Source organism: Acomys minous (genome assembly GCF_964271855.1).
Source record: "Acomys minous genome assembly, chromosome: 14".
Lineage (NCBI taxonomy): Eukaryota > Metazoa > Chordata > Mammalia > Rodentia > Muridae > Acomys > Acomys minous.
Window position 1 is genome coordinate 33,548,234 of NC_140496.1, and position 16,004 is coordinate 33,564,237.

At 41.6% G+C, this 16,004-nt stretch overlaps 1 protein-coding gene across 2 annotated transcripts; it reads right to left on the reverse strand.

Moving 5' to 3' along the window:
• Positions 1–480: 480 nt before the first annotated feature.
• On the reverse strand, positions 481–15,893 carry LOC311583827 (uncharacterized protein). Of its 2 annotated transcripts, XM_084757741.1 has the most exons (4): positions 15,755–15,893; positions 4,061–4,187; positions 3,790–3,850; positions 655–2,648 (listed from the first exon to the last, which is right to left on the reverse strand). In XM_084757741.1, exons 1-4 carry the CDS (start codon positions 15,755–15,757, stop codon positions 764–766), a joined length of 2,076 nt encoding a protein of 691 aa, XP_084613867.1. In that variant the 5' UTR covers positions 15,758–15,893; the 3' UTR covers positions 655–763. The 2 variants fall into 2 exon arrangements, with proteins under 2 accessions (XP_084613866.1, XP_084613867.1); XM_084757740.1 differs by lacking the exon at positions 4,061–4,187 and having other exon boundaries at positions 481–2,648.
• Positions 15,894–16,004: the final 111 nt, after the last annotated feature.

Here is a 16,004-nt window from a genome sequence, read left to right on the forward strand (position 1 = left end):
ATGTGAGCTCTACAACACCAAATCCCAACCAATCCATTCATAGTACTAAATATACAAGGTCAGCATGGACTTTTAACACATTATTCTTTTTAATAGTTCAAACACAATCCTTACCATGCACAACTTCAAATATAACAAATATTTTTATTTTGAGACACAGGGTATTTGTTTATGAATTATAAGACCTATATACAATGAAAGACATACCTACACAATCAAGATTCTTAATATGCTTCTTAACTGCAGTGACATTCTTCAGACTTTTTTGAATTGACCACATCAGTTTTCAAAATGTATTTGGAAACTGTTATGATGTCCAAAGTCTTTACGATATTGGATATGTTCACAGGATTTCCCTCCAGTGTGTGTTCTCTCAGGCCTCTGAAGATCACTGTGACATAAAAAGGCTTTAGCACATTGCTTACATACATAGGGTTTCTCCCCAGTATGTGTTCTTTCATGAACTGAAGATCAAGGTGCTGTGCAAAGGCTTTACCACATTGTTTACATTCATAGGGTTTTCTTTCGGTGTGTGTTCTTTCATGATTTTGAAGGTAACTGTACTGTGCAAAGGCTTTATAGCACATTGCTTACATTCATAAGGTTTCTCTTTAGGGTGTGTTCTTATGTAACTTCATTGATAACGGTGCTGTGCAAAGGGTTTACCACATTGCTTACATTCATAGGGTTTCTCTTCAGTATGTGCTCTTTCATTACTTTGAAGATGAATATGCTGTGCAAAGGCTTTACCACATTGCTTATATTAATACGGTTTCTCTCCACTGTGTGTTCTTTTATGTATTTGGAGGTTACTATGATGTGCAAAGGCTTTACCACATTGCTTACATTCGTAGGGTTTCTCTCCACTGTGTGTTCTTTTATGTATTTGGAGATTACTGTAATGTGCAAAGGCTTTACCACATTGCTTACATTCAAAGGGTTTCTCTCCAGTATGTGTTCTTTCATGAGTTTGAAGAGTACTGTGATGTGCAAAGGCTTTACCACATTGCTTACATTCATAGGGTTTCTCTCCAGTATGTGTTCTTTCATGAGTTTGAAGAGTACTGTAATGTGCAAAGGCTTTACCACATTGCTTACATTCATAGGGTTTCTCTCCAGTATGTGTTCTTTCATGAATTTGAAGATGACTAAGCTGTGCAAAGGCTTTATCACATTGCTTACATTCATAGAGTTTCTCTCCAGTATGTGTTCTTTCATGATTTTGAAGATAACTGTACTGTGCAAAGGCTTTACCACATTGCTTACATTCATAAGGTTTCTCCCCACTGTGTGTTCTTTTATGTGTTTGGAGATTACTGTGATGTGTAAAGGCTTTACCACATTGCTTACATTCATAGGGTTTCTCTCCAGTGTGTGTTCTTTCGTGACTTTGAAGACTACTGTGATGTGCAAATACTTTACCACATTGCTTACATTCATAGGGTTTCTCTCCAGTATGTGTTCTTTCGTGACTTTGAAGATGACTGCGCTGTGCAAAGGTTTTACCACATTGCTTACATTCATAGGGTTTCTCTCCACTGTGTGTTTTTTTATGTGTTTGGAGATTACTGTGCTGTAGAAAGGCTTTACCACATTGCTTACATTCATAGGGTTTCTCTCCAATGTGTGTTCTTTTATGTATTTGGAGATTACTGTAATATCCAAAGGCTTTACCACATTGCTTACATTCATAGGGTTTCTCTCCAGTGTGTGTTCTTTTATGTACTTGGAGATTACTGTAATATGCAAAGGCTTTACCACATTGCTTACATTCATAGGGTTTCTCTCCAGTATGTGTTCTTTCGTGATTTTTAAGATGACTGTTTTGCATAAAGGCTTTACTACATTCCTTACATTCATAGGGTTTCTCTCCAGTATGTGTTCTTTCATGAGTTTGAAGAGTACTGTGATGTGCAAAGGCTTTACCACATTGCTTACATTCATAGGGTTTCTCTCCAGTATGTGTTCTTTCATGAATTTGAAGATGACTATGCTGTGCAATGTCTTTATCACATTGCTTACATTCATAGAGTTTCTCTCCAGTATGTGTTCTTTCATGATTTTGAAGATAACTGTACTGTACAAAGGCTTTACCACATTGCTTACATTCATAGGGTTTCTCCCCACTGTGTGTTCTTTTATGTGTTTGGAGATTACTGTGATGTGCAAAGGCTTTACCACATTGCTTACATTCATAGGGTTTCTCTCCAGTGTGTGTTCTTTCGTGACTTTGAAGACTACTGTGATGTGCAAATACTTTACCACATTGCTTACATTCATAGGGTTTCTCTCCAGTATGTGTTCTTTCGTGACTTTGAAGATGACTGTGCTGTGTAAAGGCTTTACCACATTGCTTACATTCATAGGGTTTCTCTCCAGTATGTGTTCTTTCATGACTTTGAAGATGACTGCGCTGTGCGAAGGTTTTACCACATTGCTTACATTCATAGGGTTTCTCTCCACTGTGTGTTCTTTTATGTATTTGGAGGTTATGATGATGTGCAAAGGCTTTACCACACTGCTTACATTCATAGGGTTTTTCTCCAGCATCAACTCTTTCAAGTCTTTCAGGATGACGGTGATATGCAAAGGCTTTATCACATACAGGATATTCGAAGGGTTTTTCTCTTGTTTGATTTCTCTCCTTCCTGCAAAGATAATTGGCACATGTGAAAATTTATCACTTTCAGTACCTTATAAATCATTTATCTGTATGAATTAATTTTAAAATATGGTCTAATGATAAAAAAGAATCAGATCTTATCACTTTGTTTCCATTTATGGTGCCCCCCTTCTTTGGGGGTCGTTTTGAGACTTTGAAGATATCTGTGATGTTCAGAGCATTTATTACATGGTTTACATTTGTAGCATTCTTTTTCTATAGGTTTTCATATACTTAAAGAAAACAAGAAGAACTCAGAGCTTTACCACATTGATTCCATTCATAAAATTCTCTAAGGTGTGAGTTATACATTTACAAGGTGAACCAGAACAAAAAGAATCTTCACATTCCTAGTACTCATAGGGATTTCCTGCATCGTGAGTCTGGGATGGTTCCAATGAAGTTGGAAAACCAGTGAACTGAAAACTTGTATCACATTCAGAAAGTCTACTCAAAAGTGGGGACTACAACATAGCTTCTGTTTGTTCTGGGACACAGAGGTACGGTGCTTCTTTTAATACCGCTTTGCTCACATAGCCTGTATCCATTGTGACATAAGATATAGCTATTAAAAGAAGAATAACAAGTGAAAGGGCTCCACATTGCCGTCACACACTTTGATGTTTGTTCCTCATAGACATGTGGTGTAAGGATTAAGGTTTCTCCACAACAACCTTCTTGACTCTCACAAACTGTACCCTCACTAAACAGCTTTACTATGGACTATGTGCTTATTAGAAAGTGTTGAACATATACTTATCACTTATCCCATAGGTATACCTTCTGTGCACATTGAGATACATGCTACACATATAACACGCTATGACACTAAGGGAGCCAGGTGTGGTGGCACACACCTTTAATCCCAGCACTTGGGAGGCAGAGGCAGGCAGAGTGCTGTGAGTTCCAGGCTAGCTTGGTCTACAAAGTGAGTCTAGGATAGTCAAGGTTACACAAAGAAACCCTGTCTTGAAACAGCAAGAAAAAAAAAAAGGCCTTCCTGGACATGGTTTGTGAGAATGTATTCATCCCCAATACACATAAAGCAGTGCTTTCCTTTAAAATATGCAGGACATGTTACATTTTCTTGGGATGCATATTCATATCAGCTTGCACATGAGATTTACCTTTCATATCTTCTTGATCTTTGACACTGTTCTTCAATAGTGTGGTCTCTCCAATTGTATCCTAAAACATAGTACCAGAAAATATATGATATATCTTTGGAAATTAGGTCAAAATTACGATACTCCCTTCAGTGAATCAGACAACCATGCCTGACTTAATCACCTCATCCCTCCTCACTTTCAATTCAAATTACAATACAGCATCAATACCAAAGAAACAGTTTCCCTGTATTTTAAAAATTGAAAACAAAAAATTTTGTCACAGTCTTACCTATAGTGGTGAGATTCCAATAGGTCTCCAGCATCACATCTTTGTAGAGATTTTTCTGGGAAGGATCCAGCAAAGCCCACTCTTCCTGAGTGAAGTTCACATGCACATCATCCAAGTTCACTGCACCCTAAAATGTCCCATACATGTGTCGAACAGGAAGCATGATAGTGACCACACTGGAAATGTATAATTCTCTGACATAGAATTCATATAACTCTGGGCATCTTCCACTTATTTCCTGACACAGAAGCGGTAATGTCCTCAGCAGGTCACGTTAGGTGACTTAGGTCACCTAGGAAATAGAATAAGATTCTTCTGTATCATTTTTGAACTCTTTGAATAGGATATAGCCTTTCAAGAGAAATGAAAATTAACAGATAAGGAGAGAGAGAGAGAGAGAGAGAGAGAGAGAGAGAGAGAGAGAGAGAGAGAGGATTGTGAGAAGCATCAACAGTCCTGAGGCTACATCAGAATAACTGTATGAACAATTACTGAAGACAAAAAAGAAAAGAAAAAAGGACAAGCTGGTTTACTGGATCATCTCTTTAATAAGAGGGCTAAGGAGGCAGAGGCAGGGTCATCTCATTGAGTTGGATGACAGACTGGTCTATGCCATGAGTTCAGGGACACACAGAGGTAGTTATTAAGACCTTGACTCCTATACAAAACTCAAGGAATGAAACAGAAAGACCCCAGAGGACTTTACTGAAGTTCCTACAAAGAATTGCACACTCACTCTAGTTCTGTATTCATCTGACAGATTCCTGAAGTGCCCAGCTTAAACTGTAACACTGATAAGATCGTACTAACAGGAATTGCATTTTACACATGCACAGATTTTTGGGAACCAGCCAAAGAAACTAATTCTCAGTACTCTCATTTTTGTTTTCAGACTCTAACCATAAGGAAGAGTGGCCTAGAGCATTTCCATGCTGCCCCCATTCTGTTGCAAGCCCCCTACTGTAGATTTCCCCTAGTTACAAAAAAAACATTTCTTGGTCAAAACACTTAAAATATAAATTGCTGCATTGTGAATACAGCCTTGAAGAAAAAGCTCACTTCCCTTCCCATGTGTTCCCTCCCTACTATAGCTTCTGCCTACATCCTGGCCAAGCCTGTACTCAAGGACAACTTCTCCATCTTGTTGGCAGGGCCAATCAGATTCATATTCCCAGGTCCAGAAGCCACTCCTATCCTGATTGATGGAAACTTCCTGGCTCAACCCTTGAGTCAAAATATGATTGGACAATGTTCCGGCTCCACTTTCTCCAGCTTTTTGTTCCCATCCTTTAAAAATATTGGACAGTCTCTGTTCAAGGATGCGGTTAAGATCCCAATGTGGCCGCCTCCCTGTGCTCAGGAAATAAAGGGTTCATTTTCAGTTCCTCTATCTAAAGTGAGTTTTCTTGGCTTCTATCCCAAACACAACAAGATGAATATATTAGCAATATAAATGTTGACTTCATTTTTGTTCTATTTTTCCCTTTTTTTTCAAGACAGTGTAGGCTTCACTGTCCTGTTCTTCCTTTTTAGACCAGGCTGACCTTGAGCTCACAACAATTCACCTGCCTCTGCCTCCTTGAGGGCTGGGATTAAAGGTGTGCTCCACCACACCTGGCTGCAAGGGTTGGTATTAAATGAGTAACAGGGGCAGGAGAAATGTCTCAGCAGTTCAGAGATCTTGATGATCTTGCAAATAATTAGCTTCAATGGCCATACTTACATGGCTGCTCACAACTACCCTTTATTCCAAGTTCACGAGTTCTGAGGCCACCTACTGACTACTGTGAAGTCCAGGCACACATGGGGTGCACTGTAAACATGTTTTGGTTTTGATCCCATGTGTGGGATGAGAAACTGCCTTGTGTGAAGGTGTTTGGTGTTTGTCTATTGCAAAAAGAACGGCCTCATGCGGGGAAATGTTCTTTGCCATTTGAAAAACATCCTGTATGGACTATGGGAGAGTAAATATAGTCCAAATCAGAAAGATCAATCCCTTTTGCATCACTTTATTTGCCTGGCTGCTCAGAATTGCTCCTGCCTTGAGATGCTCTTCAACAGAAACGCTTCTGAGAACTCTGCCAGGTTTCCGCTGTTGTCACTGCAGTCACATTTGCTGAACTTTGGGTTTGCTATTTAGTAGGTCAGCCGAATCCTGATAGCTAAGAGTGGAACCTCCCTCCAAAGAACTGAGTGTAAGAAGGTGACCTCCATAGTCCCTATCAGCCCTTTTCTCTCCCAATGTGAGGTACTGGGTTGAAAGGGTGAGAGAGGCATTAATGAGCCCCAAATAAAGTAGGATTTTAAAAAAATTATTTACTTACTATTATGAATACATTGTTCTACCTGCATGTACACTTGCAAGACAGAAGAGGGCATTACAGATGGTTGTGAGCCACCATGTTGTTGCTGGAAATTGAACACGGGATGTTTGGAAGAGCATGTGGTGCTCTTAACCACTGAGCCATCATCCCTCCAGCTCTAAAGCAGGTTTTAAAAAGATCAAAGCCTACTGTGCATATTCATGCCCATAGCCAAACACTCATATTCAGTCAAAAAATTTGAAGACAAACACAACAGGTAGGAAAAATGCCACACACCTGCAATTTAACAATTCAGAAGGCTCATCGAGTATTAATGTTAGGAATACACGCTATCCTGAGAAAGAGAATATATAGAATCTGCCAAATTTCAATATCCAAGATGTGGATGAAGGACAGCACAACAGCATGTGCTTGACAAGTACAAGACCCCATGTTCCAGGCACATCAGACACTAATATACATGAAAAGAAACCAAAAGACAGCAAAGTTGGCCCATATCTAATCCCAGAACTCTGGAGAGAGTCAGGTGGACCTCTAAGCTGGAGGTCAGCTTGGTCTACATAATTACTTTCAGGACAGCCAGAGCTAAATAGTTTGTCTTCAAAAACAAAAACAACAAAGCTAACATTAGAACTACATTCAGCTAGCAAAATAGCTTAGCACTGAAGAGCACTTGCATCCACTGTATCTCATGTCATTTAGCAAGACTCTACAATGGTGAGGGCTTGAGCAGGGTACTGAGTGATCAGTTTCAACCACAGCACAGTAAACACAAAGACAGGAAGTAGGTTGAGTCTACAGACACTCAATTCACATCCTGAAAGCCACAAATCACATACAAGTGTTCAAAGACATCATCCTTTCTGGGAGTGTTTGTGTTTTTATTCCATCTGACTCTTGTCACCTTGGGCTCATGGTCATCCCATGATGAAAATGCATTTAGTCAACTTCAATGATCTGAATTGTCTGCAACAGCCTGGACACTGTCCAAATGTCCAAAGTCTCTTCTGACTCTCAAGACAATCTCTTGATGGCCACATCTTGTCAATTCAGAAAACAAACTACAACTTTCTAATCTTCACTGGCATAAGATAGCCCTTCCCATTCCAAAGAGAGGAATGTGTGCTGAATGAGGGAAGATAGGACCAAGGCGAGAAACCATGATAGAAGGCAAAGAACAAATCCTCTAAGTCCGTCACAGGGCTTCAGTCTCAAAGGGTTTAGATGTCCCTATCCCTGAAACCTGTCACACATCTCTCAGACTGGTTACTTCCACTCCCTACATGCATCCCTCCATGGCTGACTTCTCATAGCTCAGTTAACTCAACATCTTGTGGTCTCCAAATACAACCCAGGCTTTTTTATCCTATGCCTTCAGGCAATGAACTCTCACAGTCTCCTCACTGGGGCTATGACTCTGGAAATAGAGAGCAGAAATAGCGCTGAACTGAAACCACAGAGGAAGAAGCCTCTTCCTTCCAGGAACAGTATAGCATGGGTGGGTGGTGCTGTCAATTGGGCTTCTATATTGGGATGGAGCATACCTTGCTTGGACCACAGTTAAAGCAGGTGTTTTATGAAGTTGCTTCCTGGGACTAGAAATAACTTGGCCCACCCTTCCTTTAATTCAAGACTTAAGAGGATCAAGTGTTACCCTTAGGCATCTTCTTAGGTTTCCAACCAGAGCAAGGGCCTGACCTGGAATGGTGACCACCTCCTTGAAAGTTCCTGCCTCGGTTTCAGCATTGGTCTACATCTGATACAACCTACTGCTGTTCTTTTTCTACAATCCACAGACCCTGTGTTTATTTCTACACCATTTGTCACTTTTTTACATTGTAGTCCTTAATGAGCCACTAGTAAAAATCATCCAAAGAGTCAATAGTCCACTTAGGAAATCAGCCCATTATTTAAAAATTCTGCCTTACTCACTTTCTCAGGGTAGGAGAAGATTAACAAAGATTTTGGACCCAAATATCACACAAATGACCACTAGCTGAAGAATTATGGCGTCTATTTTCTACTGAAATCCTCTGGCCTGGACTTCCTCTGTCTGCATTACTCTCAACATTCCTGATCATCCAGGTCCTACAAGAACAGCTGATTAAACTCTGTATACACATTTCTATGCCTTTGCCATCTCTAGTCCTGATGTTTTCCATATTCATCCAAAAGAGACCATCACCAGGTTCTGTCCGGCAGCAGCATCACTATTTGTGTACCACTTTTTTTTTTAAACTTGCTACTCTGCTGCTGTGATTGAATCTTCTAACCTAAAGAAACTCAGGTAGCAAACGAGTTATTTGGATGGTTCTGTGCAATCACAGCCCATTGTTTCAGGAGCTTGGGATACAAACTCATGCAAAAAGAAATGAAGTAAATAACTATGGGCAAACACGGCGTCCTCGCTTTCTCTCTTGCTTGGCCACTGTCCCATGCTCAGCTAGCTCCCGTATCCAGCCCACGCCCACTTGCGTAGGGACATTGCCATTCTCATTGGAAGAGCCTTGCCACATCAAGGCTCTTCCTAGTTGTCCTCCTAGTTATAGGGTGTGGAGCCCCACTGATGGCTGAGCCTTATCTGCAGGTTGGTCCTGGCTGTAAAGATGTTGGCAGATGCAGTTGTTTGGGCTGCCAGTGGAACCCGCCCCAAGCTGGAGATTAGGTAGGATGCATAGCATGTTTGCTTTGAGATTAACACCTGAGAAGGGGAGGCACAGAAGCTGGACTGACAAAGAAAAAACAGGACTTTGATTCTGCTGCCAAAAGTCCTTCACTGGGGGGCTGGAGAGATGGCTCAGAGGTTGAGAGCACTGACTGCTCTTCCCGAGGTCCTGAGTTCAATTCCCAGTCACCACGTCGTGGCTCTCAACCATCTATAATGTGATCTGATGCCCTCTTCTGGCCTGTAGGTGTACATGCAGGCAGAGCACTGTATATGAAATAAATAAATAAATCTAAAAAAAAAAAAAGTCCTTCACTGGACAAGTAGAAGTGTCACCTCATGGCTGCACATGCTTTGATTTAGCTGTCTGTAGCCTGGGCTCAGACTCTTAGTCTGTCCCTCTGCTGATGCCTCAGTCTTCAGATTCTTCTTGGAAGTTCTTTGGTCTTCTTCCAAAGAAAAGCTACTCACTGTCAGGCCCTGTCAAGAGCCCACAGTGTTTACTGTATGGCGTATTGTTTTCACATTAGGTGATCTCTCTCAAAGGCTGTGTTTACCTCTCCTTTGCCTTTCTGTGTCCCAGCGAGGCACACAACAGGGCCTTAATCAATGTTTACTCAATGAACCAAGACTGCATGATCCCTTCTACTATTTTTTCAAACCCTAAAAAAAGGCTATTCCTGAGTCGTAAATCAATACAATTGATTTAAGTGATAAATCAATACAATTGTTGACAGACAGAGCAACCAGCCAGTCTGGTAGGGGCACGCCATCAACTGATGACTGTAGACACTGAAATGTTCAGAAATGAAGCTAATAAGGACACAAAGCAATAATATATCAGAAAGTGTTTAAAAACCTCAAAAAATTTGTTGACCATAGCAAACAATTTTACTGCCAATCCAGCAAACACTGATTACTGCAAAAACTAGCAAATACAGATGTGCCACGAAAAGAGGAAAGGGGAGGCTCTGAGATCAAGAAAAGAAAACTAAAACTGTTTCTCCACAGATATTCTTCAAACCAAGAAAAACTCAAGGAACTCATAACATAATATAGTAAATCTACAGAAGACAAAGATAGGTGAAGGTGCAAAGGAACATTGATTCCCCAGATGCAATTGTGAGGCTTCCTCCCTCTGTTTGTTAACCTAGGCCAACTATGTTTCCTGAGTCTTACTGCTGAATAAACTCACCTGAAGACACCACATTAAGAGCAGTCAGACTCCATTTTGTGACAAGCAGCTACACTTCCTTGTTAGCACACAGACCTCTACCCTGGTCCTGGGAGAATTCCCTCGACAAGGTCAGGCTCACCAAGAACTACTGATCACAAATAATGTTCCTACTCTAAGAAAATGGTTTGTGCCTTTAGTGCTGGGAGAATTCTCTGTATCGGGTCAGGTTGACCACAAACTATGTTTATGTTCAGCACACTCTGAGACCTTGTTGATCCACAGACATTCCCCAGCCCCCGCTCCCCAAGACCAACCCCAAGAACTGCATAGAGGAGAGAAGAGAGGTAGATCTGCAGCAGGGAGAACTGAGCAGGCAGTTTGCTTAAGGGAAACCAAGCGTTGATTGAACAACTAGCTAGAGGAACTAGTTGTTGAGATGGTGAGGAACGGAGGAAAAGGAAATACTCAGGTATAGGCGGTAGAAGCTGAAGGTCTTGAAGCCCAGGAGAACTTTTCTTCTGCCTCTCTATCTGTCTCCGTCTCTGTCTCCTTTGCTGTCTGTCTGACTTCTCTCTCCTTGCTTGCTTCCTTGCCTTGTGTCCTGCTAACTAACTTCTTTCTTGCTGTTACCCATCTACCCATCCCTCTTGCCATTCCCTATCTATCCCCCTCTCTTGCTGTTCCCCATCTCACTCTAGCTTACTCTCTCATGTCTCTTACTTGCTTGCCCTCTCCTTGGGCCAACCCCAGATTTTATTGAAATGACGTTCAATTATTATGCTGTTACAGATTACATGATGATTTTTTCCTATCATTAACAATCACTAGGGTAATCAAAAATTAACAGAGTAACAAGGAAATATAGAAGTTCTGCAACCTAGAACAAAACATTTAACAAAAATCAATCAATTTTCAAGCAATGGGCAGAATGACCTCATCTTTATTTTTTAAACAATACACAGGAAAGTTTAATCATACATTTCCCCAGGCTACAGCCAATGTGTTTACAAGGTGCTCAGAGGATCATCATACCTTGAGCTAAATATTATTGAAAGAAAAACTTGACCTACTTCCAGTCTCAGACCAACAGCTGTGCTATCCAAGCCTAGGCTAATTGCCAAGGGATCCTCTTTCGTAAAATATCTGTAAAGCATGATGATCCAAACCCCATTCTAGGGCTCTCAAAACATATTCTAACAAATATTTCTACAGGTGACAGTATCTAGCCAGGTACTGTTATGTCAAGGTCTTAACTTTCTTTCCTGCAGGCTCTGCTTGGGTGCTCACAGTCAGAGCAAAAATCTCTATCATTATCTCAAGACTTTTGCAAGATGCCCTTTCAGCATTCTCTGTGGGAAAGTTTTCCCTGTATGAACTTTCTAAGGGAAAAAACAGTTTTAGGAGAAACAGCAGATTTCTAAACAGTTTTACACTTGGACCATGCATAATATTCAGGGACAGTAGTTATCAGCCAGAGATCCTTGGAATTTTGTTAATCCAAGCCTCAACAGCTGTTCTAGATGTCTAGAGATCATGTTGGATTGTCAGAGGCCTCTGGAATTTTACCAAGCAAATCTTCTATGACCTATCCTCCTGTCTGCGACACCCAGCTACATATGCAGCTGTCCCTGGCCACAAGCTGGCCAGGACCAATCAAAGGTCAGTTAGAAATGCTTTGTCTAGTTACTAAAAGGATCTGGAGTCAGAGCCTACTACCCTGTTGTCCTGACAACCCCCTGACTGAGCTGATTGTGGTAAATAATTGATCCCTGAGAACATGATGGCTCACTATGAAGACATTGTGCATGGGACTAGGTGGGATGCCTCCAGACCTTCACCATTCTCTGGTACCTGAGACCCAGTCACTACTCAGGGTTGCCCCTAGAGACGCTTCTTCCTCTCTTCCTGTCATCACCGCAGACCATCCCCATCTGCCCTTCTCCTCCTACCTCATCTCTTTGCCTGAGCCACTAACTATGGACACACACGCCCTGCTCAACCCCAAGCCCTGATGGACAGATGACCAGGTAGCCTGCCAAAAGAGAGCCCACTATGTGTTTCTGTATACCCAATTCTCACACACTGTATAGAATACCTGAGAAAGCTTCCTCCCCACTTTCCATGTCTCCTGTGGAGAAAACAGACCATACCAACTGACTCATATCTGAGTCAAGCCCCTATTTGGGCAGACACATTCCTGATCAACCACATTCCATGCCTGCCCAAAGCCTAGGTAGGCTGTCAACAGATCTACAACCTTATCTTCTCAGCCCAGACCTTGATTTTCACAATTGACCCAAGCACTGGACTGGACACCAGAGGCACCTTCCTCTAGCCCATCCCATCCACACCTCCTGTGGATCCCTAAAGCCCTCTCTCCCTGAACTCCTTTTGTCCAGCCTCTAAGAACAACAAACATTCTCCATGAACACAGCAGCCAAGCAGAATAGTAAAAAATCCAATACTCAGCCAAGACACTCTCAGACTATCCAGGGAGCAAACAGAAACCCGGAAACAATGCTCCCACCTCTACAAGACAAACCCAGAAATCAACACCTACACCAATAATCATGTCAAACCTAGATACCTAGATAGCACCACAGGAGCATAATCAATAACAGCCAGGAGCTGTGTCTCCAACAAGCACAAGCTATCATGGCACAGTAGGTCCTGAATATTCCAACATAGCTGAAGGCACCAGAAAAAGACCTTCATAGAGATCTTTAAAGGAAATGAATACATCCCTTAAAGAGACCCAGGAAAATACAAATAACTGGAGAAACCCAATAAACCCCTTAAATAAAACCAAGATACATTAACAATGCTTGAATGAAGCCATAAAACAGTTCAAAAATCTAAAAATGGAAATAGAAACAATAAAAAAAAGCTGAAAATGGGGGAATCCTGGAAATGAAAGTCTTAGGACTACAAGGAAGGACAGTGGCAGGATTCCCTCTCAGATTGTGTATTAAAGGGAAATCTCAGGCACTGATGATACAATAGTAAAAAATGGAGACATTAGTTTAAAAAAATTGATACAACCTAAATTTCCTGGCACAAAACATCTGGGGACTCTGGGATCTTATGAGGAGACCAAAACTTTGACTAACTGCAATAGAAAAAGGAGAAAAATACCACCTCAGAGGTCCAGAAAATAGTTTCAACAAATCTATAAAAAGAAAAATTTCCTAACTTAAAGAGGATGTCTATAAAGGTACAAGAAGCATGCAAGCTGGGAGGTGGTGACGAACGCCTTTAATCTCAGCACTCGGGAGGCAGAGGCAGGCGAATCGCTGTGAGTTCGACGCCAGCCTGGTCTACAAAGTGAGACCAGGACAGCCAAGGCTACACAGAGAAACCCTATCTTGAAAAACAAACAAACAAACAAAAAGAAGCATGCAAAATAACAAAATAGATTGGTCCAGGAAAGAAATATCCTATGCCACATAATAATAAAAACACTAGATATGAGAAAGAATATGAAAAGCTGCAACAAAATATAAAACACAACACCCAAGTACAATATACAGGCTGACTTATTAGAATTGTATCTGTCTCTCAATGCAGACTCTAAAAGCAGAAGGGCTTGGACACATGTGCTGCAACCCGGATTACTATACAAGAAAAGTTTCAATCACCATAAATGGATAAAATAAGATATTCTCTGATAAAGTCAATTTTTAACAATATTTATCTACAAACATAGCCTGACACAACGTGGTAGAAGGAAAAATCAAACTCAATGAAGTTAACAATGCCCATGAACACACTGGACATAAATAACCTCACATTAGCAAGACCAAAAGAACAGAAGGTGTACATACATGCCATACACTTGCGACATACACACACACATATATATACACACTAACACACCACAACCAACAACAACAACAAAACACCAGGAATTAATGATCATTTTTCATTCCTATCTGTCAATATCACGACCTCAACTTACCAATAAAAAGACTCCGGCTTCCAGAATGGATGCTAAAACAGAATCCATCCTTCTACTGCCTACAACAAATACAGTTCAACAGCAAGGACAGACATCGCCTCAAGGCAAAGGGCGGCAAAAAGAGACTCTGAGCAAATGGACCTAAGAATCAAGCTGCTATGGCCACTTTAATATCTAAAAAATACACTTCAAACAAAAAGTCATCGAGAGATAGGAAGGACACTACGTATTCAAAGAAAAGAGTATCATGATATCTTTTAAATTCTTAACATCTATGTCCCAACAGCAGAGCACCCAACACTGTTAAAGAAACTGAGCCTTAAATCGCCATAGACCTTCATGCATTAATAGTGGGAGATTTCAGTATCTCACTCTTACCAAGAAACGGGTCCTTTAGGGGAAAAAAAAAAACCCCCGATAACTACCCCAGGTAACCAAAGTTAAAAGCTAAAACAACCAAAGTTATATTTACAGAACATTCTACCCAAACACAAAAGAATATACCCCCTTCTCACAACTCATGCAACACTCTCCAAAAGTAATGATACTCAAACGCAGTGCAAGTCTCAACAGATACAAAGACATTGTAGTGACCTTGCAAACTATCAGACCACCAAGGATTAAAGGGGCACACCATCACCAACAGACACAAGACAAAGCTTAGAAACTCATGGAAACTGAACAACTCTCCACAGAATGAAAAAAGGGTGAAGATAGCAGCGTGCAGGGTGTGGTGGTGCACGCCTGCAATTCCAGCACTCTGGGGGGCAGAGGCAGGAGGATCTCTGTGAGCTCCTGGCCAGCCTTATCTACAAAGTGAGTCCAGGACAGCCAGCGCTAAACAGAGAAACCCTGTCTCAGAAACAGAAAAGAAAAAGAAAAAAGAAGAAATACAGTGTTAGTAAACAGGCAGCAATGGAGCCACCCCTAGAGGCACTGATGACCATGGAAAAACGGAAAATGCAAAGCCGCCCAGGAAGCATGTCTTCTGAAACAAGCCACCACCAGCAGGCAGGATTCAGGTCTATTAAAGCACGTGGGCACCTTGTGTGCATGCGTGTGCACTTTCTGCACACGAGCGAGATAGACTTGTAGAGGGAATTCCTCCCATCCCTTCCACCACACCTGTACTCCAGCACATGAGCTTGCACCTTCTGCGCTAAGAAGACTTGTAGAAGGAATTCCTCCCATTCCCCAAACCATTTCCTTCTCTAGTCAATCTCCAAAGACTGTCTCGGTATTCCCTTCCCATTAAAAAAACAAAAACAAACAAACAAAAAAAAACCAACCAAACAAGCAAACAAAAAACTAGTATGGATCTGCCGCATGGCGGGATTTCTTTTTCAGCGTACAGCCCGGCTGCATACATGCTAACATAAAGACTATAGAAACCAATGACAATGACTCCTCAATCTATGCAAACTAATAGAACACAATGAGCAGTCCCCATTCAGAGGCCACAGTCTGGTCCAAAGAGTGACTAGGACCATCCCAGGAAGGGCCCGCTACACCAACTCCCACTGCTCAGCTGCCTGCTCCTCCAGGTTGTGGGCAGTGACCCTGTGCTCACCATGTCTCGGCTTCGGAGCTAGCGGGAGCTCCCCTCACAGCACACAGCAGTTGCCTCACCACATCACTCCAAACCATTAAGCCTGCTCAGCTAGAGTGGAACCTGCAGCAGGGGACCAGGAATAACTCTCCTCCTCTTCCTGCTGACAATTCTGATTCAAGGCTCTGATTGGCTAGTGTGTCTTGAGTGACATGAGCAGAAGGGAACCAGCATAGTGCGCCCTGGCCCAGGCTTCCAGCCCAGGGCCAGT

Excerpts from the sequence above, each read along its gene's own strand:
- LOC311583827 (XM_084757740.1), bottom strand. Across the intron at positions 2,649-3,789 it reads AGATCAAGAAGATATGAAAG|GAAGGAGAGAAATCAAACAA; the intron begins GTAAATCTCATG and ends TTATCTTTGCAG.